Source organism: Culex quinquefasciatus, chromosome 3, assembly GCF_015732765.1.
Source record: "Culex quinquefasciatus strain JHB chromosome 3, VPISU_Cqui_1.0_pri_paternal, whole genome shotgun sequence".
In the NCBI taxonomy this organism is placed as follows: domain Eukaryota; kingdom Metazoa; phylum Arthropoda; class Insecta; order Diptera; family Culicidae; genus Culex; species Culex quinquefasciatus.
In genome coordinates, this window is record NC_051863.1 from 14,710,239 (window position 1) to 14,735,034 (window position 24,796).

General features: G+C 34.2%; 1 protein-coding gene across 11 annotated transcripts in view; it reads right to left on the reverse strand.

Annotated features, from left to right (window-relative positions):
• The window catches only part of LOC6053453, a 324,644-nt gene that overhangs the window by 157,496 nt on the left and 142,352 nt on the right, over positions 1 to 24,796 (reverse strand). For 5 of the 11 annotated variants that reach the window (XM_038266398.1, XM_038266403.1, XM_038266397.1 and 2 more), the window contains exons 2-10: positions 12,641 to 12,963; positions 11,225 to 11,299; positions 9,639 to 9,744; positions 8,594 to 8,690; positions 5,149 to 5,570; positions 4,646 to 5,086; positions 4,392 to 4,528; positions 4,160 to 4,309; positions 3,893 to 4,081 (exon numbers count right to left, since the gene is read on the reverse strand). In XM_038266398.1, coding sequence (XP_038122326.1) covers positions 3,893 to 4,081; positions 4,160 to 4,309; positions 4,392 to 4,528; positions 4,646 to 5,086; positions 5,149 to 5,570; positions 8,594 to 8,690; positions 9,639 to 9,744; positions 11,225 to 11,299; positions 12,641 to 12,663 — 1,640 coding nt within the window. In that variant the 5' untranslated portion in view covers positions 12,664 to 12,963. The remainder of the gene's footprint in view (positions 1 to 3,892; positions 4,082 to 4,159; positions 4,310 to 4,391; positions 4,529 to 4,645; positions 5,087 to 5,148; positions 5,571 to 8,593; positions 8,691 to 9,638; positions 9,745 to 11,224; positions 11,300 to 12,640; positions 12,964 to 24,796) is intronic. The other 6 variants (XM_038266407.1, XM_038266402.1, XM_038266396.1 and 3 more) reach the window with 5 other exon arrangements.

Sequence of the window (24,796 nt, forward strand, 5' to 3'; positions counted from 1 at the left end):
GAGACGACTCCTACACCTGGAATGACTTAACGGCCTAACAACCAAGGCCGGGACCGACATTTTACTTCCTCATCCGATGGAAGGTTGGAGCAGATGGGAATCGAACCCAGAATCATCCGCTTACAAAGCGGACAGCGTAACCATTCGGCCACACACTATTATAAATTACAAATAAATTTAAAATACTTATACATTTTACCAAACTTCTCAAAAGTGCCTACATGATTTATGAATGGCTCTTTTAACAAATTGCAAAATATATAAAAAAACAGAGAGATATTTTTCTGTTAGAGTTAAATGTCTTTCTCCAATCTAGGGTACCCAAGTAGCACACTTTGTTCGCCAAAAGATTTCCGAACTTGTTGTTGAACTCATTTACTATGTTTTCCCAACGTCCCTGAGAACTCTTGAACGCTGGAAAAAGCGCACGTTTTTCTGTTGTTGAACATCTCTTAACCCGTTAGAAATGTGCGTGGTTTAATTAAGTTTTACCAGCGCACGTCCTACTTGCATAGAGAACGTTTGTTGAACATGTCATAAGAACTCTTGATTATTCGATTCTGAACCGGGTTGGATAACATCGTTAGAACCGTTTAGCAACATTCTGCCTTTAAGATTCAGGAGGGAGTTAGGCAAACTTTTTTATAACCGTTCAAGAACATATCGTGGCAGACAAGAATGTTTAACAGGCTTTTCATAAAATATGTTCAAGGTGTTCGCTCAAAAGTTATTTTTTCTTCATTAAACCCTTTATTTGTGAGAAATGTCGCTTTACGATATTCAACTACCAGTTTTTTGTAATTTTTTAGTTTGGACAGGGATACGCCATTTATGAATGATGGATAATAAAAAAATATCAACCATAAAAAATCATTCAATTTCTTAACTATGCCTTTGGGATTTTTTTTTTCAATTATCCCAAGTAACATTTTTTCCAGGAGTTCTACAAGAGCTCTTCAAGATAGCTACAGCATAGCAGTTTGGACCGCGGTAGGATAAAACTCTCTTCAAGTACTCTTCCAAACTCCTGAAGAAGTTTTGAAGAGAATTTTATCCTACCGCGGTCCAAACTGCTATGCTGTAGCTATCTTGAAGAGCTCTTGTAGAACTCCTGGTAAAAAATGTTACTTGGGATGTTTGAGTGCTAATTAACATCGCTTGCTACTAACTACTACTCTACTACTGCTGCTGGTTCCCGGTGCTGCATTTTCAGTTTTCCTTTTTGATGAAGAATGCTCAGGGCAAGTATCGAACTCATGATCACTCCAAATGTCAAGTCCGGGCGCGCGTCTGCTTTTTTCCACGAGGGGTTATGTTGGATGAGCAGGCCTAAACGTCAATAAAAAGTCTGCGGTCATCTAGGTTTTACCAAGTTCACTAACAGTTTGCCAAAACTTCTTTCGAACATAAGATGTTTCTATTTTTAGAACTATCCTTGCTTGTTTCGTCAACATGTCCGTGCTCGGTGTTTAGAACACGAACGCAAACTTCACATAAACAACTAGTTTACGAGAAATCCCAGCCGAAGCCAAAGGTCAAATCTACTATGTTATCACGTTTAGCAAACTGAAATGAAACATCATGTCTGCAAATGTCATTTTGCTTTTCGAGTTCTACAAGCATGTTGCATTGAGGTCAGAATAAACTTCAAAATGAACTGTTCGTAATCCGTTGCTAGATTTGGCATTTGTGTTACACAGCCAAGTTGAACAATGGTTTTTTGGTCAAAATGTGAACAATTTATCAATTTTTTTGACACTTGTTCAATAATTAACGAATAAAAACACTTATGCAGCAATTGTTGAACAACAAAATAAAGAGCGATGTTTTTCTTGCTACTTGGGTACGGAATTCCCAAAAAAAATTTGAATGCATAAAAAAACATTTTGTTTTGTTGTTCTTTTTTTCATTCAAAACTGTTTTTTTCGGGTTATTAGCAATTTTTCAGGTTTTTTCTCTCTCTAGGAAGGTTATAAGGCTTGCCAATCCATTCAGCTTTGAAGAAGAAATCAAAATTCTATTTCGTTTTTTTGTCGTATTTTGCCACATTGGATTTAAAAAAAAAACCAAAGAATGACCAAACATAATTAATTTGATTTTTTGAGTAAAGCCTGAGACCAGACAAGTGCATGGAAAAAGGTACATAAAAGTTGGCTTGTACATTTTCAAGACATATATGTTTCAAAATTTAACCAGTAGGTCCACAATCAATTTCTAAAAAAAAGCTTTTCCAAGTGAAAATCACTTCTCTAATTTAATGTTTTTTGGTATTTGTTTTAAACACGTGATTTTGCAAAAAAATCGAGTATTTTCAAGAAAAAAAAAAACATTTTACTGTCGAAATCTATAAAAAAAATTGCAATCTCATTTTACCTATATTGCAAAACAGAAAATTTAAGTATTTAAGTGTCTTATTTTTTCAAACCGTTCTTTTTTCCAACAACATCACTCAAATTTTAAGTCTTTGCAATGTGAGTATTAAATGGTTATGAATTTTAAATACCTAGATTTTGATAGCAACAGCAATTTTAATAAAACTCAATATTTTTACAAAGATATTTTGGAAGAAAACTAAAATTTCATGTTTTGCAATATTGGTAACAAAAAACTGATTTTTTTTTCTGAAAATATTCAATTTTGTTTACATAACTACGTATTGCAAAGCAAAAATTTTAAGTTTCTGAACGTAAACATTTAATAAAAATCGTTTAAAAATAAAGAATTTAGTAGAATTGTCGGGATCTAGGTTGTGATAATAAAGAATGTAACTTATTGAAATAGTTATGTAATGCTTAGGATTTTTTTAAATTTGTAAAATACAGAAAAAATATTACTTTTTTTGTTTAAACAATATCTCTAGCTATTGTCAAGATATCTCGGGTGATTTTGCAATATGTAATTTTGCAATATTTTATTTTGAATAATTTTTGTTAAAGCAACTGCCTTTAACTCAAAAATTGTAAAAATTTCTCAAGAGTCAAAGAATTTTTATTTAGATCGGTTAACCTTGAGCTAAACAGTTGGCATTCATGCACTCTAATTCATTTACAAAAAATGGAAACATCGGTGTTTAAAAAGATTTATTATTTAATTTGGGCTTTCTTTCCGACTCTACGCTATTTTATTTTTTAATAAATTTATCTTTTTTTCTCTTTATTGAATCAGTGTAATGTTCCAAGAAGTTTAGAATTGATCTTTTTAAACATGATTTCCACTTGAATAAAGTGTTTAGTTTCGGCTGTTGTACGGATAAAAATCTTGTGAGTAAATCCGTGACACCAATGTTGACGAACATGAAAACATTTTTCTGATTTTTTTTATTTAAAATCTTTTCATGGAACACTGCGAACAAAAGAAGTTATGCTAACATTATCAAAGTTTTAATTCATTCTTAAAAAGGATTAGTCAAAATGTGTCCAAATTACACCACAAAGGGCTTCTAAAGTGCCCTCGAAAGTATATTTCTATTTAACAGGTTGCCTTCATCGTGGGTCTCGTGGCGCAGGGGTAGCGGCTTCGGCTGCCGATCCCGATGATGCTATGAGACGCGGGTTCGATTCCCGCCTTATCCACTGAGCTTCTATCGGATGGTGAAGTAAAACGTCGGTCCCGGTTTCTCCTGTCTCGTCAGAGGCGCTGGAGCAGAAATCCCACGTTAGAGGAAGGCCATGCCCCGGGGGGCGTAGTGCCAATAGTTTCGTTTCGTTTAGGTTGCCTTCATCACCTCCATTCAAATTTCTGGGGGATTTTTGATTGTTTTTCCAACGAAATAGAGTTTTTATCAAAACTTATTTAAATAATCGATTTTTTTCATTGGATACAAAATTCTACAACATCTATTTTGTCCCCTTTCATCAGCACAAGATAAAAAAAAGCACTCTCCATCACTCACCGAGAGGTGTCGTCACTCTGCGAGCTTTGGCGGCGAAAGTTCCGGCAGCGTATCATCTCCTCGGTGGTGCTCTGGCGCCGGAAACCTCTCGCTATCAGGATCTCCTCCGTCGTCGACTGGCGCCGAATCGAGGGCCGGGCCACGTTCTCCACGGGCAGGGGCGGTGGTCTCGCACACGGGCTGGCATCTCTGCGGGGAAGTGAGAGTGGGAGAGAGCTTGTCAAAATGAGAGCGAAAGCTTTGAAAGTGGGATAAAAGCTTTCCCACCTGGATGAACAGCAACTGCTCGATTCGGGCGAGCGCGGCTGTCGAGCAGCGGACGAGGACTGGCGGCGGAGGCGTCGGCTCCGGCGGGGAGAACCTTCGCGCTCGTGGCTCCGATCCGGGGACAGGTGCGTCCGGGAGTCGCGACGACCTCTGGAAAAGAGTGTTTAGATAGGTGAATCAAGCTTTTCTCGTGTTGATTTGAAATTGTTTGGAGTTAAATCTAGGTTCTCACCTGGACGCACTGTCCGGGCTAAGGCTGTCCCGGCGGGCCTGTCGCTCGGGGCCCTCCCCGTCGGGGCTGAGCGCCGGCTGCGAGCTCCGGCGGCTCCATCCTCCGGGCGGCAGACAACTCTCGTCGTAGGTAGTGGCCTGGAAGTAAAGGCAGCAAGAGAGAGAGAGCACCGGAACGTCGGTCAATGTAGAGAGGGATGTTCGGGGTGATTAGTTTGGACACTTGCGTTTACTTAGGTTGGAGGGGACATTTACTTGTCTTTGCAGCTTCGAAAGCCGCTGGGCACGTTCAGGACTTACACGGGAATCACGGCGGGACATTTTGGTCCCGCACTGAGTCGTCGAGTCGCGGCGGCCCTTTTGCGCCGTGGGACTGGTGGCCGGGGGCGTTACCGAGCTGGTAATAATGGTCGGTGGCATTATGGACTGACAGGCGGAATCCACCTGCTGGGCGGCGATGGCCACCACGTACAGCGGGCCTGAGTCGGACGCCGTCGAGCTGGTTGAGGGACGCTGTTCCTGCCGGAAGTTGGGCATTTCGACGACCACCAGGGAGTCTTTGCGACCGGATTGCTGTTGCTTTCGCTGCGTACTAACGACCTTCGGTAGCATAGGCGGAGTGGCCGTCCCGCCAATGATCGAATCTCGCCGGGATGACCGATCCCGGTTCGACTCGCTCGAGTTACGACGCGACCCCTAAAAATAATCAAAAAGACCTTTACCAACTCCAAATATCCAAAATCCCACCTCCAACTCACATCTCGATAGTTGTCCGCGTTGTAGTTGTTGTACTCTTCGCGGTCCCTTTCGCGCTCCCGCTCCCGCTCGCGGTCCCGTTCCCTCTCCCGCTCCCGGTAGTCCCGGAAGTCGGCCACGTACGAGTCCTTCCGGCAGGACATGCTCTTGACGCCGGAATCGGCACTCGACTCGCGCCGTTTGCGCAGTGGAGGCGCATGGCCACTGTTATTGCTGTTGTTGTTGTTGTTGTTGCTGTTGCTATTGTTATTATTGTTGTAGGTATCACTAGTGGTGGCCTTGCTCCAGGGCAGGCTCCGCGCCAGGTCAGCTAGGGTTTCGCGCCGGTTGAGCGGAGCCTTTTGCCGTTTGGAACCGCCGCCGCTCCACTCGCGCAGGATGTCGGTCAGCTGGGCCAGCGAACTCCGGCGGCGGCGTTGGGCGCCTGGAATAGAGGAAATAAGGAAGAGTTATCATTATTTTAAAATCACAAATCCATCAAGAATTCATATGAATGTTGAAAAGTACTTTTCCGTACTGTAAAAAAAAAATCAAATTTCATGCCAATTTTTCACGAAATGCTTTATACAGTGAAACCTCTTTTTATGCGGTGCGTTACGTTTTTGTAATTTGTCGATTATTCTGGAGCAACGCAACATTTTTGCAATGTTTAAAAGCGATTTGTAGGTTTTGTTCAGATCTACAAAACGCTTTTTGAAGCTTGCAAAAATATTGTATGGTTTGAGAAAAATCTACGAAACAAAAAGCGTAACGCCACCGCGTAAAAAGAGGTTTCTTTGTGTATGATTACAGTTATGCAACTACAAGAAATTTGCACAATATCAATGAACTTATGAAAATATCCTGAAGTTTAATGTCTTTTTTCCGATCCAGAATTAAAAATTTGACAAAAATTCAAAGGGTTCAATTTGATCAAAATTACAAAAAAATATTTTTATTTTTTGTCGCACAATATAACATTAGTTTTCAAAATACAGCCCAGACTCGAATATCCGAAGGCCTTGAAAAAAAAATTCACTTCGGATAATCGATCGCGAAAAAAACTGTCTTTGTAAAGCAAAAAAATAAATAAAATAAAATCACGAAAAAACGGTACAGTTAAACCTCGCATAGTGCGCAGGTTTTACGCTTTGTATTTCGTTGATCCCTCAAACAATTTTTGTAATATTTTTTATGCAATTTTTTCGTCTTGTTCCATTCTACAATTAGCTTCCAAAAGATTGCAAAAATAGTATGTCGTTTTAGAGTAATCGAAGAAATACAAAGCGTAACGCAGGCGTAGAATGTAACAAGACGAACAAATTGCTTCAAAGGAATTGCAGAAATATTATGCCGTTTTTGAAAAATCGCTGAAATACAAAGCGTAACGCCAGCGCACTATGCGAGGTTAAACTGTAGTTCAAGTTTAGCAATATTCCGTATTTTGAAAACCATGGATTTATTTATTTTAAAATGCAAAATGGATTTTGAGTGGATTTGCGTGTAGTTAAAATTGTTTGAATTAAAAAATTTAAAGTTTTAGAAAATGTCGAAAATGCAGTACATGTACAGTGAAATCTCTTTTTACGCTGTGCGTTACGTTTTTTCTAATTTGTCGATTTTTCTGCAACGACGCAACATTTTTGCAATCTTTTACACTAAAACCCCCGATTACGCTCAGGCGTTACGCTTTGTATTTCGTCGATTTCTCTGAAACGACGCAACATTTTTGCAATCTTTTTAAAGCAATTTATACGTCTTGTGCAGATCTACAAATTGATTTCAAAAGATTGAAGAAACATTACACTGTTTTCGAGAAATCAACCTAACAAAAAGCGTAACGCCTGAGCGTAATCGGGGGTTTTAGTGTAAAAGCAATTTGTAGGTTTTATTCAGATCTACAAAACGCTTTTTATTGCCTGCAAAAATATTGTTTGGTTTTGGAAAAAATCGACGAAATAAAATGCGTAACGCCACCGCATAAAAAAGGTTTCTCTATAATTTAAAATATTGTAAAGGTAGACAAAGGACTCCAAATTTTTATGGATCTTCATTATTCTAGAGTTTGAAATATAATTTACTATTTTCTACCTTTTTTTGTTATTTTGTTCAATAATACAGAGAAACCTCTTATTACGCGGTGGCGTTACGCTTTTTATTTCAAAGATTTCTCTTAAACCATAAAATATTTTTGCAAGCTTCAAAAAGCAACTTGGAGGTCTGAACAAAACCTACAAAATACTTTTAAGACATTTCAAAAATGTTGCGTTGTTCCAGAGAAATGGACAAATTACAAAAACGTAACGCACCGCGTAAAAAGAGGTTTTACTGTATTCAATTTTTCAAATTTCCGACTTGGATATCTACAAAAATTATATTTATTAGGGACTTCAAAAACTTCAAAAAAATTGTTACGGCCTACTAAGCAAATAAAATATTGTGGTTAAAAATCCAAAAAAAAATCATTTATTAGCACCTAGTTAAAAACGGTATTTAGAGCACCAAGAATTCTTATTATTAAAAATTCTACTTTAAACTAACATTGTTTATCGGTGTCAAACAATGTTAGTTAGAAAAAAACATCCTTCAAAATATACTTTATTATTAGGTGAATCCTTTCAAAATAAGCACTCAATTGACACTCATTTTGCGGATCATGAAATTTGAGCTGTTTAAAAAACTATTAAATCGTTTTTTATTTTGTTTCTAATTTTGTTGCATACTATTTGAGTATCACTAAATCTTTTTAAAATCGAGTTTTTCTATTTGAGTCACTAGTTCAAAAAATTATCGATCCGAAGCTATAGATAAACCACCTTTTACGTGGAGGCGTTGCGTTTTTAAATTTGTCCTCTGGAACAAGCAATATTTTTGTAATCTTTATAAAGCAATTTGTTCGCCACACAAAAATGATGAGTGGTTTCGAAGAAATCGACAAATTACAAATTACGCCTCTGCGTAATAAGTGGTTTTCAGTACAAAAAAATGTGAAAAGGGGATTTAGCAAAGGTTCTAGGGTGTGATTAAATCTTCCAAAATTATCGAAAATAATACATTTAATTGAAAAATAAAATTCATTTTATTTCATATCACTAAAATCCGGTTTACGCTTCAGGCGTTACGCTTATTATTTCGTCGATTTCTCTGGAATGACGAAATATTTTTGCAATCTTTTCAATTAATTTATAAATACGTCTAGTGCAGATCTACAAATTGCTTTCAAAAGAATGTAAAAACATTACAAAGTTTTCGAATAAAAAGCGTTACGCCCGAGGTTAACAACACGAAAACTCAAAATTTCGTATTTCTACCCTAATGCATAGAGTTTTGGTGTTCCTTTCAACTATGATTTGTACAATAGTTAATTATGATGCAATTGGATTTTCTAACAATTGGTTTGGCAAGAGGAGCAAAGCCAACTCGAGTTTCACTCAATTCAGCGAATCTTTCATTTAGTCCAATACTTACCGGGTGGCGGTGAGGTACTAGGAGGGGTAGCCCCACTGATTTGAGCTGCTGAGTCCCTTCGTCCACCGAGTCGTTGCCGTACGGTGGATTCCTCGACCTGTACGTGAAAAAAGATGAATTTATTAAAAGAACGCGTTTGACGATAAGTCAAAATCATTTTTCTAGTCGAGAGAAACCGATGACGTTACGCTTTTCGTTTTGTCGTTTTCTCTTAAACAAAACAATATTTTTGCAAGCTTAAAAAGCGTTTTGTAGATCTGAACAAAACTTACAAATTGCTTTTAAAAGATTGCAGGAATGTTAAGTTATTCCAGAGAAACAGAAAAATTAAAAAAAAACGTAACGCATCGCCTTAAAAGAGTTTTCTCTCTAGTCCTAATGAGGCATTCAGCAGAACCAATTTGGTCATAATCATCTACAGTCAAACCTCGCATAGTTTGCAGGCGTAACGCTTTGTGCTTCATCGTAACACCCCGATCGACCTTACAACAGCCCTATTTTATTCAACCGTTAGACTGATCGGGGCGTTACATTTCTTAGAGGGTGATTTTACAGAGAAACCTCTTTTTACGCGGAGGCGTTACGCTTTGTATTTCTTCGATTACTCAAAATCTACATAGTATTTTTGCAATCTTTTGAAAGCCAATTGTACATTTTATCAAGATGAATATATTGCTCCACAAAAAATACAAAAAGATTATGCCGTGTTTGAGAAATCAATAATGTACAAAACATAACGCCTGCGCACTATGCGAGTTTTGACTGTATTACAGAGAAACCTCTTTTTACGCAGTGGCGTTATGCTTTTCATTCCGTCAATTTCTCTAAAACTATAGAATATTTTTGCAAGCTTCAAAATGCGTTTTTTAGATCCGAACAAAACCTACAAATTGCTTTAAAAGATTGCAAAAATGTTGCGTCGTTCAGAGAAATCGACAAATTAGAATAACGTAACGCACCGCGTAAAAAGAGGTTTCACTGTACTATAACATAAGGTCGTTTAAATGACCAGGATTCCGGACCGAATGGTCACACACACACCCACCTGTTCGCGCACAAGATCGTCCCAGCCGTTGCCACCCTGCCAGACCAGTCCCACCTGGTGCGACATGATGGGCAGGTTGCAGACGAAGCATATCGCCGTCATGGTCCTGTTATAAGTTCGGAAAGCAGAAGAGAAAGAAAAAAAATCGTTTTGGGAAAACAAACAAGAAAGAGAAAGAGAAGGAAAGAACAGACGCCGAGATTAGTTTCCCAGTAGGCCATGCAAAGCGCGAGCGAAATGCGGAGCACAAATTTGTTTTCACTAGGGTCGATGTAGGGCACACAGTCGGGCCAATTGTCAAGTCGTGCACAGGCAGTAAAGGTGCATTGGCGGTGCAGGAAACCGGTAACGTTTGGTGACGCAGAATCAAGGGGGTTGCGAGGAGAGACTTTGTTTTCCTTTGTCTCTTGGTTTTGGGTAAACAAAACGCGCACACACTTGCACGTACACAAACACACGTTCAACGTAAGCATGCTCGAACGATACAACAAAAAACTTTGGGTGAACACAGGTGTTACAAAGGCTACATACAAACGTTACCTATTGGGTGATTTTACTTTGCGTTTATGTTTCGACGGAGTTTAAAGGAAATGCAGTGCTAGTGAGCCAACAACGCATGGCTTTCTTCGGTTAGAAAAAGGCAACAACGAAAAAAACAAGAGAGGTGACGCCACGAACAACCCAGAAACGAAGCAATCCAGAACTTGTTACAGTGTTGGTGAATGTGTGTGTGTGTGTTAGGGTGGTTTGATTTACAATCGGGCCAAATTAGTTAATTCAAATGCGGTACGTTATGCTGTTTTTGTTATTTTTGTAACATGATTTTCACTTAAACTCGACTATACGTACAGGCGTTACGCTTTGTATTTCGTCGCTATCTCTTAAATAGTATTTATTTTCCCAAACCAATTTGTTTATAGTGTGCCAATCTACCATTGCTCTGGAAAACAATCCAACATAATGTGTACTGTTTGAGAGGTATCAGCTACATATAAAGCGTAACGCCTGCCCATATAATCAGATTCTAGTGTGCTCATTTTTTTGTTCAAGTGAAAAAAGAGTTGGAAACGTAACACACTGGCTTTACATAAATTTTCTCTTTTAAATTATGTTATGTAGTGATAGGTTAATAAATATTTAGTAATAATTATTTACAAGCGCACAAGCGTTACGCTAAGGTTTTTTATCGATTCTCCCAATCAACACAATATTTTTGCTGTATTTTTAAAGCAATTAGTTCATCTTGTTTTAAGATTGACAATAGCTTTAAAAAGTTCGAGGAAAAATATTTTATTCAAAAGAAAAAAAGCAAATCACTAGGCGTAACGCCTGCGCTCTGAGGTTCAATTGAATGCCTTTTTTAGGGTTTTGTTTATACATTCCTTTAAATAATGCTTGAAGGTTTTTTTTCATGGCAAAAGGCAAGGCAAACTAGCTGTGATAGTCAAGGTGATTCGATGGAACAGGTGTAACGTTTGGAACCAGCCCAGGTCAAGCAGGGAAATGTTGAACGTTTAGCTCGTCGCAAAACAAAATAAACAACGTGAGTATTTTTTTTTGTTTGTCGTCGTGTTTACTCTATTTACTTGGTGTAACTGGTGGCCAAACTGTGTCTGTGCAGTTGCAGTAAGTGAACTTTGCGCTTGCGAGAAGAGTCGAGACTAGAAAGAAGAAACGTTGGTGGTGGTGGTGTTTGTTTTGGAGGTTTTTTTTTTGATCATGGTAGTGGTAGTGGTAAGTGGCGGTGTATTGACGCAGACCGTTTCAACAGTAGAAGTAGAAGTGTTGAAGAAGACACACGATTCCACAAACGAGAAGAAACAAACGGAAGGAAAAAAGTTGAGTGACAAAAACAAACGAAAAATTGCAATAATTTTGGTGAGCTATTACGTGCATTACGCACGTTAGTGGTAAGAAACTATTGAATTAATTTAAAAATAATAAGAAAGTATTTTAAACCAGAAATAAATGTGAATGCAGTTTAACGAAACTTAAAGAGAATTCGTAAATAAAGTCAAACAAGCGCTGTCAAAATATCGCAGTTTTACAGTACTGAGAAACCCCTTTTTTGGCAGAGGCGTTACGCTTTATCATTTTGTCAATTTCTATGAAACCAAAATACATTTTTGCTAGCTTTAAAATACGATTTGTAGATCTGTACAAGACCAACAAATTGATAATAAAAGAAAACACAAATGTTGCGTCGTTCGAGAGAAATCGACAAATTACAAAACGTAACGCCTCAGCATGAAAAGAGGATTCTGTGTTCTCCGCAATGAGAGTCAATTTTTTATGACAACTTAGACAGCCTCAGCAAACGAACAGTCAATACAAACTGGACACTCAAGCGTTTTGAAAAGAGACACAATTACGTTACGCTTTTTATTTCGTTGATTTCTCTGAAACCATAAAACACATTTACATTCTTCTTGAACCAATTAATACGTCTTTTGCAGATCTACAAATCGCCTTTTGAAACAAGCAAAAATGTTTTATGGTTTGAGAGAAATCAATGTATTAAAAAGCGTAACGCCTCCGCGTAAAAATAGCTCTCTCTGTAATTGGTTTGACGTTTGCTGAGAACGTAACTCTCTACCATTGCGCTACTAGATCTTGTTCGTGGAGGGTGAACAGAGCTGTATTAGTGAGATCAACTGCAAGAATGACAATTGTGAATGACAGTAAATCTTGGTTTGGGTGTACTGTTCAGCTTTTCAAGATAATTTTACGAATTCTCTTTCAGTTTTGATGTCGCTTTTGCTAAAATTGTGAACATGATAAAGCACACTCATTGTGCATTGGTGTTGAAAATGGCCAAAAAATTAATTGGTGAGGTAAATTTGAAATTGTAACGAAACGTAGTGTAATATAAGTACAAAGTGAGATTCAGTCAAAATAATTCAAAAATAAAATTTAACAAAAAGCCAAACCTAAAAAAAGCAAATCAAAAAAAGAATCAAAAGTTAAATAAAGCTAATGATAAAAATATCCGCAAACAACACCTGTAATGACGCAGTTTTGCCATGTTTCATGTTCTACGGCCGGGGCGGGTTCGGTTCCGGGTGGGGTACGCCGAACCGGAAGTACAAGAGTGCAAAAGAGAGTGGTAGTAGTGATGGTTTTTTTTTTTGGTGGTGTTGGTGGTGGTGGTATACTTGATTCTAAGTTAAGATCACGACAAATGAGAGAGCGACTCTCTTAGCCCACGCGCCACGCTCCTTCTCTCTTCTTCACTCTTGCTTAGGCGCTATTGTTCTCTCTCTCACGCTAGCCTCTCTCCCTCTCTCTTGCTTTGTCCTACGTTCGCTAGTATGTGTGCGCGCAGCTGCAAGAGAAAAAGGGATATGATGATTCGTTCAGAGGGGTCTGACAGGCCGCTTTTTATGGTTGAGTTGAGTTCAGTTTTAGTTTTTATAGTTTAATTATAATTGGTGGAATTTTTCGGATATTTGAACGAAAAGCTGAAATGTTTCATTGAATAACTCCATCTGTAAATTTTTTAAACTTATTTTTTGAAACTTTGAGCTACACAATAAAACATTTGTAAATGTTTGCCTCTTTAATTACTGACGCTGATTTGACAAGGGATCAGGAATTACTAACAGGATTGTTACAAAAAATCTGAAAATTAATAATATCAGGATGAGTTCAGCACACACACGCACAATCACAGACACAACACAGGGATCATAAAAGGACTGTGAATGGGGAACGAGAGGGATGTTAAACATACCACATACATTATTACACGAAGAGGGAGGCTTACAAAACTTCGGGAAAAGGGAGGAAACATGAAAATTAATAACACATAATGAGGTGGATGCGCTAATTAAATATTTATTGAAATTATTTCCACTTTCATGGCTACAGTTCTCGGTAATCGGTATTAATGAGTGCGGCGTTGGGCATTGAAGTTGAATGTAATTTAATATCATTGTGCGAACATCATGAATGAGTCAAAAAAGCACGCGCTTTGATCATTTGGTAGGAGCGTTTCAAAAAAACAAACCCGTTATGAACAGTCTCATACAAAATTAAGAATCACCAGCCAAAAAAACACGCATCCAAAGCTGTGTAGGTCTAGGACCGAGAGAATAACACACAAAATGGTTGAGAGCATTTAACTCTTAACAAGCTCTCTTTGATATCATACACCTCTGAATTAAAATAGAGTCCATTTTACTCTCGACTGCAAATCATTAACAAAGCTAGGCACTTTTGAAGTTTTTGAAAATTTTGAAAATTTTGTCAATTTTGTCAATTTTGTCAATTTTGTCAATTTTGTCAATTTTGTCAATTTTGTCAATTTTGTCAATTTTGTCAATTTTGTCAATTTTGTCAATTTTGTCAATTTTGTCAATTTTGTCAATTTTGACAATTTTGACAATTTTGAAAATTTTGAAAATTTTGACAATTTTGACAATTTTGACAATTTTGACAATTTTGACAATTTTGACAATTTTGACAATTTTGACAATTTTGACAATTTTGACAATTTTGACAATTTTGACAATTTTGACAATTTTGACAATTTTGACAATTTTGACAATTTTGACAATTTTGACAATTTTGACAATTTTGACAATTTTGACAATTTTGACAATTTTGACAATTTTGACAATTTTGACAATTTTGGCAATTTTGGCAATTTTGGCAATTTTGACAATTTTGACAATTTTGACAATTTTGACAATTTTGACAATTTTGACTATTTTGACAATTTTGACAATTTTGACAATTTTGACAATTTTGACAATTTTGACAATTTTGACAATTTTGACAATTTTGACAATTTTGACAATTTTGGCAATTTTGGCAATTTTGACAATTTTGACAATTTGGACAATTTGGACAATTTGGACAATTTTGACAATTTTGACAATTTTGACAATTTTGACAATTTTGACAATTTTGACAATTTTGACAATTTTGACAATTTTGACAATTTTGACAATTTTGACAATTTTGACAATTTTGACAATTTTGACAATTTTGACAATTTTGACAATTTTGTCAATTTTGACAATTTTGACAATTTTGTCAATTTTGACAATTTTGACAATTTTGACAATTTTGACAATTTTGACAATTTTGACAATTATGACAATTTTGACAATTTTGACAATTTTGACAATTTTGACAATTTTGACAATTTTGACAATTTTGACAATTTTGACAATTTTGACAATTTTGACAATTTTGACAATTTTGACAATTTTGACAATTTTGACAATTTTGACAATTTTGACAATTTTGACAATTTTGACAATTTTGACAATTTTGACAATTTTGACAATTTTGACAATTTTGACAATTTTGACAATTTTGACAATTTTGACAATTTTGACAATTTTGACAATTTTGACAATTTTGACAATTTTAACAATTTTGACAATTTTGACAATTTTGACAATTTTGACAATTTTGACAATTTTGACAATTTTGACAATTTTGACAATTTTGACAATTTTGACAATTTTGACAATTTTGACAATTTTGACAATTTTGACAATTTTGACAATTTTGACAATTTTGACAATTTTGACAATTTTGACAATTTTGACAATTTTGACAATTTTGACAATTTTGACAATTTTGACAATTTTGACAATTTTGACAATTTTGACAATTTTGACAATTTTGACAATTTTGACAATTTTGACAATTTTGACAATTTTGACAATTTTGACAATTTTGACAATTTTGACAATTTTGACAATTTTGACAATTTTGACAATTTTGACAATTTTGACAATTTTGACAATTTTGACAATTTTGACAATTTTGACAATTTTGACAATTTTGACAATTTTGACAATTTTGACAATTTTGACAATTTTGACAATTTTGACAATTTTGACAATTTTGACAATTTTGACAATTTTGACAATTTTGACAATTTTGACAATTTTGACAATTTTGACAATTTTGACAATTTTGACAATTTTGACAATTTTGACAATTTTGACAATTTTGACAATTTTGACAATTTTGACAATTTTGACAATTTTGACAATTTTGACAATTTTGACAATTTTGTCAATTTTGACAATTTTGACAATTTTTACAATTTTTACAATTTTGACAATTTTGACAATTTTGACAATTTTGACAATTTTGACAATTTTGACAATTTTGACAATTTTGACAATTTTGACAATTTTGACAATTTTGACAATTTTGACAATTTTGACAATTTTGACAATTTTGACAATTTTGACAATTTTGACAATTTTGACAATTTTGACAATTTTGTCAATTTTGTCAATTTTGTCAATTTTGTCAATTTTAACAATTTTGACAATTTTGACAATTTTGACAATTTTGACAATTTTGACAATTTTGACAATGTTGACAATTTTGACAATTTTGACAATTCTGACAATTTTGACAATTTTGACAATTTTGACAATTTTGACAATTTTGAAAATTTTGGCAATTTTGTCAATTTTGAGCATTTTTACAATTTTGACAATTTTTACAATTTTGACAATTTTGACAATTTTGACAATTTTGACAATTTTGACAATTTTGACAATTTTGACAATTTTGACAATTTTGACAATTTTATCAATTTTGTCAATTTTGTCAATTTTGACAATTTTGACAATTTTGACAATTTTGACAATTTTGACAATTTTGACAATTTTGACAATTTTGACAATTTTGTCAATTTTGTCAATTTTGACAATTTTGACAATTTTGACAATTTTGACAATTTTGACAATTTTGTCAATTTTGTCAATTTTGACAATTTTGACAATTTTGACAATTTTGACAATTTTGACAATTTTGACAATTTTGACAATTTTGACAATTTTGACAATTTTGACAATTTTGACAATTTTGACAATTTTGACAATTTTGACAATTTTGACAATTTTGACAATTTTGACAATTTTGACAATTTTGACAATTTTGACAATTTTGTCAATTTTGTCAATTTTGTCAATTTTGTCAATTTTAACAATTTTGACAATTTTGACAATTTTGACAATTTTGACAATTTTGACAATTTTGACAATTTTGACAATTTTGACAATTTTGACAATTTTGACAATTTTGACAATTTTGACAATTTTGACAATTTTGACAATTTTGACAATTTTGACAATTTTGACAATTTTGACAATTTTGACAATTTTGACAATTTTGACAATTTTGACAATTTTGACAATTTTGACAATTTTGACAATTTTGACAATTTTGACAATTTTGACAATTTTGACAATTTTGACAATTTTAACAATTTTGACAATTTTGACAATTTTGACAATTTTGACAATTTTGACAATTTTGACAATTTTGACAATTTTAACAATTTTGACAATTTTGACAATTTTGACAATTTTGACAATTTTGACAATTTTGACAATTTTGACAATTTTGACAATTTTGACAATTTTGACAATTTTGACAATTTTGACAATTTTGACAATTTTGACAATTTTGACAATTTTGACAATTTTGACAATTTTGACAATTTTGACAATTTTGACAATTTTGACAATTTTGACAATTTTGACAATTTTGACAATTTTGACAATTTTGACAATTTTGACAATTTTGACAATTTTGACAATTTTGACAATTTTGACAATTTTGACAATTTTGACAATTTTGACAATTTTGACAATTTTGACAATTTTGACAATTTTGACAATTTTGACAATTTTGACAATTTTGACAATTTTGACAATTTTGACAATTTTGACAATTTTGACAATTTTGACAATTTTGACAATTTTGACAATTTTGACAATTTTGACAATTTTGACAATTTTGACAATTTTGACAATTTTGACAATTTTGACAATTTTGACAATTTTGACAATTTTGACAATTTTGACAATTTTGACAATTTTGACAATTTTGACAATTTTGACAATTTTGACAATTTTGACAATTTTGACAATTTTGACAATTTTGACAATTTTGACAATTTTGACAATTTTGACAATTTTTACAATTTTGACAATTTTGACAATTTTGACAATTTTGACAATTTTGACAATTTTGACAATTTTGACAATTTTGACAATTTTGACAATTTTGACAATTTTGACAATTTTGACAATTTTGACAATTTTGACAATTTTGACAATTTTGACAATTTTGACAATTTTGACAATTTTGACAATTTTGACAATTTTGACAATTTTGTCAATTTTGTCAATTTTAACAATTTTGACAATTTTGACAATTTTGACAATTTTGACAATTTTGACAATTTTGACAATGTTGACAATTTTGACAATTTTGACAATTCTGACAATTTTGACAATTTTGACAATTTTGACAATTTTGACAATTTTGAAAATTTTGGCAATTTTGTCAATTTTGAGCATTTTTACAATTTTGACAATTTTACAATTTTGACAATTTTGACAATTTTGACAATTTTGACAATTTTGACAATTTTGACAATTTTGACAATTTTGACAATTTTGACAATTTTATCAATTTTGTCAATTTTGTCAATTTTGACAATTTTGACAATTTTGACAATTTTGACAATTTTGACAATTTTGACAATTTTGACAATTTTGACAATTTTGACAATTTTGTCAATTTTGTCAATTTTGACAATTTTGACAATTTTGACAATTTTGACAATTTTGACAATTTTGTCAATTTTGTCAATTTTGTCAATTTTGTCAATTTTGTCAATTTTGTCAATTTTGACAATTTTGACAATTTTGACAATTTTGACAATTTTGACAATTTTGACAATTTTGACAATTTTGACAATTTTGACAATTTTGACAATTTTGACAATTTTGACAATTTTGACAATTTTGACAATTTTGACAATTTTGTCAATTTTGTCAATTTTGACAATTTTGACAATTTTGACAATTTTGACAATTTTGACAATTTTGACAATTTTGACAATTTTGACAATTTTGACAATTTTGACAATTTTGACAATTTTGACAATTTTGACAATTTTGACAATTTTGACAATTTTGACAATTTTGACAATTTTGACAATTTTGACAATTTTGACAATTTTGACAATTTTGACAATTTTGACAATTTTGACAATTTTGACAATTTTGACAATTTTGACAATTTTGACAATTTTGACAATTTTGACAATTTTGACAATTTTGACAATTTTGACAATTTTAACAATTTTGACAATTTTGACAATTTTGACAATTTTGACAATTTTGACAATTTTAACAATTTTGACAATTTTGACAATTTTGACAATTTTGACAATTTTGACAATTTTGACAATTTTGACAATTTTGACAATTTTGAAAATTTTGACAATTTTGACAATTTTGACAATTTTGACAATTTTGACAATTTTGACAATTTTGACAATTTTGACAATTTTGACAATTTTGACAATTTTGACAATTTTGACAATTTTGACAATTTTGACAATTTTGACAATTTTGACAATTTTGACAATTTTGACAATTTTGACAATTTTGACAATTTTGACAATTTTGACAATTTTGACAATTTTGACAATTTTGACAATTTTGACAATTTTGACAATTTTGACAATTTTGACAATTTTGACAATTTTGACAATTTTGACAATTTTGACAATTTTGACAATTTTGACAATTTTGACAATTTTGACAATTTTGACAATTTTGACAATTTTGACAATTTTGACAATTTTGACAATTTTGACAATTTTGACAATTTTGACAATTTTGACAATTTTGACAATTTTGACAATTTTGACAATTTTGACAATTTTGACAATTTTGTCAATTTTGTCAATTTTGTCAATTTTGACAATTTTGACAATTTTGACAATTTTGACAATTTTGACAATTTTGACAATTTTGACAATTTTGACAATTTTGACAATTTTGACAATTTTGACAATTTTGACAATTTTGACAATTTTGACAATTTTGACAATTTTGACAATTTTGACAATTTTGACAATTTTGACATTTTTTTTCGGATGATCGAATCAGGGAAATTTTTTTTCGTTGTCTTATTTTTAATGGTTTTGATTTCGTATGACCCTAAAACTACTTTAAAGTGATTTAGAAATTTGAAATCCAAGATGGCGTCCAAAATGGTGACGGTAAAATATCGAAAAAATATTTTTTTGTAAATTTTGCAGGCATTCAACCATTTTAATTTGACTAAAATGGGGTCGCAGAGCTCGAATTCAATGTTTTGTCTTTGAATGTTTTTTTTTTTAGAGCAGAGAGAATCGTCAAGAAACAACTCTTAACCATTGTTACATGACAGAGCTTTAAAACAGCAATCGAGATAATCGCTTCAATGGAACGGTTTCCCAAGACTGCGGGGTTTTCCGAACGAGAAGGACGAGAATTGATTAACACCTCCATTATAACGGCGATAAGCTCCAGCTGGGGCGTGGTTTTTGTTAAGCAATCCGTAAAACAAGGTGTACAACGCCTTTGAGAGAGCTTTAGAGTGACCAGGTGAAAAAAAATTGTTGAATGACTTTCGAACAAAAACAATCAGTTTGTATCGCTATAAACTTGTTTTGATAAGATGTATCGCTTTCCAATCTTCTACAAAGTTGGAAAACATTAAATTAAGCTTATGTGGGATATTTGGAAGCAAATCGTATCGTACGCTTAAAAATTTAGATTGAAAATTAGTTTTCTCAAACAAACATTATCTTCACTCATATTTGTTTTCATATTTGGACACCCTAACGAACTTACAAACACAGGAAACGCTGGGTGACAGAGCGCCACGTGGTGGATGAAATCTCCTCATTTCCCTAGTCACTCTACCGGGAAAGGTTTAAGGCCGGAAGTGGGGTGGAAGTTATCGTACAGCCTGTACAATCGGAAGTGTTTTGCCGGGAAATCAAGCTGAAGCCGTTCTTCTTCGACAAAAGGTGTAGACGATAAAGCTTTCCAGAGCTTTTAATTGGTTTTGTATCGAGAACAATGTCTACAAAGGTGTAGCTTTGTGTGAGAGGTGATAGTTCAACAAGAATACGGCTAATTTATTGCTAATATCAAAGACTCTGAATGCTGGTATTAGACTCACCGATTCATCGGCAATTATTCGTAAATTTATTGATTCTTCATGAATAAAACATGAGTGATTGTGAGTTGCTTCAATTTAGAGCCCAATTGCATTTACACTAACTTTTTAATATTAATATTTGCCAGGAACTTTCAGATCATTATAAATTATTTTTGAAACCACGAACTTATAACTAAACCATAGTCATAATTCAAAAAAGCAAAACTTGGGAGGAGTCAAATCCTATTTCATAGTTCGAGTTCCAAATTTAGCACCCCGTGAGCTTCGTACCACCTACACGCACATCAGGTGCAAAGCCCGATGCATGAGCTTAATTCATTGGTCAGACCCCCAGGGGCAGCTATAAATACAGTGCTTGACGCCATTTCGTTCGATAATGGGATATTTCCGTGGAAGCTGTGCTAGATGGAGTGTTTTGCTATCTACTTTTGGAATCTGATAGGAAATGGCGGTTTGAATTTATATTTTTAGTCGTTTAGTCATGAATCAATCACTGTTCTGAGAGTTCAAGTAAATCAACACATTTTTCAACCAAATTGGCACCGTTATAGAAACTGCCAATAATTGAACGATTCAACCCTGGACAGAACCACTCAGCGTCAGGTTTCACCCCGGAGCACATTGTTCAACAAATGGAAGGTCCAGATTTTATCGAGCGTAACGATATTCCTTGTGCAGGCCGACAAAGTCACACTGCCGCCCCAAATGAGCTAGGGTGGTTCGAATGACAGTTTCAAGCTTACTTTTCACTCAAAGTTTTTGTTTTAAACAAGTTGAGTTTTAGACCAGCAGTAGGTAGAAAGTAAAATGGTCTAAAATTGGTTTGAAAATATTACAGTGACGCTTCATTTCATCTGATTCATCATTAGGGTGACAATGATAAATGAAAATTCTCGAAAATCCTCGAGGATAATCCTTAGGTAAAATAAAGCATCTGTGTCAATTTTCAGCCAAATCGATGAATGTTTAGGGACGATGAAGTTTGTGGCGATTTTTTTCCAAAAAAAGTAAGGAGAAAAGCTAATTTTCTGTTTTTTTTCCCCCCGAAAAGTTGTGTTACTTGTGTGGATATTTTGTCAACAATCAGGTTCTAATGTGATTTGAAGAAGATGCATAATTTTGTATCTCTAAAATTGATTTTTTTTTTGTTGTCACCCTATTCATCATTCAGAAAGTAAATTTCTCTCGACCGTCTTCGTTAGTTTTAGTGATCATGGGTAAGGCTTTCTAGGCCCAGTGAAAAAAATATAATTTTACCCAAAAACGACGAATTCCTCGTCACAGTGTGCAAACAACGATCGAGCTCGAGCTGTCACAGCCCTGCAAAATATCGGGCGGTCAGTCAACAATCTCCCAGCAGCCATGTAAACATACTTTGAATGTGTTGGTAAATTTCTGACTAGAAAGCCTTTATAACGCACAACATTCTACACTTGCGTTGACACTAACACAACCTTATTTTTGACGCTCGCAGTCACGGGGATGCTACGGCTGTCATCTGCATACGATGTCACTGAAGACTAAAAAGTGCCAAAGTTTTGGAGTCTAGTGTTAAAATTATGGGGAGTGACATGACAAAAAGGGCGCAAAATCGAAAGGACGAAAATCATTTTTTTTTTATTTTTTTTGTTAGTTAAAATGAAAGTAAATGTGTACAATTATCCCGGGCAAATCGGGACACATGGGGTGAAATGGGAAGTGATTTTTGCAATGTTTTTGCATAATATTTGAATATTTTTGTATTGGTTTCAGTTAGAATAGACACAAAACAACAAAATAAGTTTCTAAATTTGAACTTTTCTGTCTAAAAACAGCTGTTCATAGAAGGTTTTCTGGTCGAAAATTTACCAACACATTCATACCACGGGGTACCATAGAAGTTGGTTGGTTTGATTCAAAAATATGATTTCTAGTAAACGCAAATGTGATAAAATGTATAAGATTTATTATGACCCTATGGAATGTTAATCCCGAAACAGCGCCACCAAACATTTGGTGGCGGCTTCAGCAAGCTACGTCAGTATCGATGGCATGATCGCAGTAAGCTTGCTATGGTGCGTTCGTTTGATCAGCTTCCGGCAACAAAGCAAAAACATATCTTGGAACCACCCTACAGCACTAAAACCTGGTTGGGCGGAAAATTGTGGGTCCCCCCCCCCGCCATGCTCCACCTCCCATTACCCTCTTCTCAGAACAGGGAACGGGACTCTCCTGTTGCGCTTCCGGCCGAGCAGAGGAGACATGGATCGAGAATCGGAATCCGATAAGGGCTCGTTTGTTCGTTGGTTCGTTCGGCCGTTGGAGCCAGCTGAGCCGTTATCTTCATTTGCACTCTCTGATAATTACAGTTGTTGACGGAGTGTTTGTGTGTGTGCTCAAGTGTAATTGTGTGCATGGCAAGCCGCAAGTGGTGATTTAGTGTTATTGAATTACTTGGTGCCCGTGGTTAGGTCGGATTTGTTTGACCTAGTATCGGACAGAACCGAACTGCTATCTGTTCGTAGATCTTGGACATTTCAATTGATACATTTTTGTAAATAATTAATACAAGTATTAGGTGTTATTTGAGAATTTAAAAGATTTATTTGGGTTTAATATAAAATAGACTTATTACAAAGTGTCTAAGCTCAAAAAGAGCAACCCTAAAATTTTTGTTTGATCCTGAAAGACGTATTCCATCACTATTTTCAAATATTTTGAAAATTCTGTCCTGGAAGGTATAATCTGAGTTTTTTCATATTTAAAGGGCATACAAATTGAATAGAAAAGGACCAATTCCTGGAAATGCAATATCTACGAACTTTACCCCCAATCTCGTCGGAACATAAGTTCCAGTATTCAAATGAGCTCTTCAATTTAACAACTCCCGGTAATTAAAAATAACTCAGCATTATCCATAAATGGAAGCGATTTAAAAAACCGAGCCCCCAAGCGGACATCAATTGGTTGAATTTCATTCACAAAACCCACAGGAGGTCGTTTGGGTTGATGATTTCAGTTCATTCAAAGCAAACAATAGCACCCCAGGCCGTGACGGCTAGCGCTTTTATATATTATGGGACGCTCCACAAAAAAAGAGCATAGTTTGTTTTAATTTCCAGTGCAACGTAAACGGTTTGAACATGGATGATTTTGAAGCACGGAGGCTGGAAAAACATTTGAATAGAAATAGTGTTTTTCTAAATTATATTTATGCTTCCATTAGGCTAGTGCAATTATTTAGCGATACTAAACATTAGGGATGCGGGTTTTGGCCGGATATATTCGTTATCCGAATATCCGGATATCCGAATCCGGATAGAAGATTCGGATAATATCCGGATCCACGGATATCGGGATAATTATCCGTAATTATCCACTATCCGGATATTTTTTTTTCATCTAAACAAAAAAAAAAAAAAATAGAAAAAAATGCTGTATGGCCATTAGGTGCGGGATTAAGACCAATTATAAGGTAAGGGTCTTATAAAAGACCTCAAATACCAGCACCTCGCCGAAAACGATGATTGAATTCATGTTTTTTTTTCCAAATATGTACACAAATTAATTGATTGACGCACGGCTTATCTAAAGGATATTTTATAAAACTTGAATGAACCTCTCTAACTCATCCTGGAGCTTGTAAGGGGAACTGTTACGAGTCAGAGAAACTGTTTTTCAAAATCTTGTATCGGTAAAAATTTTGAAGTTTTTATTCAATATATTTAAGTTAAAATTTTGAAAAAGTATCAAAAATCGCTGAAATTAAGATGTTTTTGTTGTTATTTCATCAAAACATCTGTATTGAGTTCCCTAAATATGCCGTTAGTATCCTACATCATGGAAAATTATTTATCTCGGTCGTCAGTTCCGAAAATAGCAAATGCAAGGCCTACTAATTACACGACGTTGCAAGCATATGTCTCAAAGGGTACGAAACGAACCCGAGATTTGACCGAACTTGCAAGCGATTTGAATTGCAGCTATTACACGCAAATAACATTCCAAAAGGGCGTGCTTCAAAACATCACTGTTTACACGAAATTAGATTCCAACACTTATTTTTCAATCTTGTTATTTTTTAGAATCTTCAAGAACTTCAAGCACAGGCCGTTCATCAATGACAAATGAATTCGATGTGGTGAAGAATATCACTAAGAACA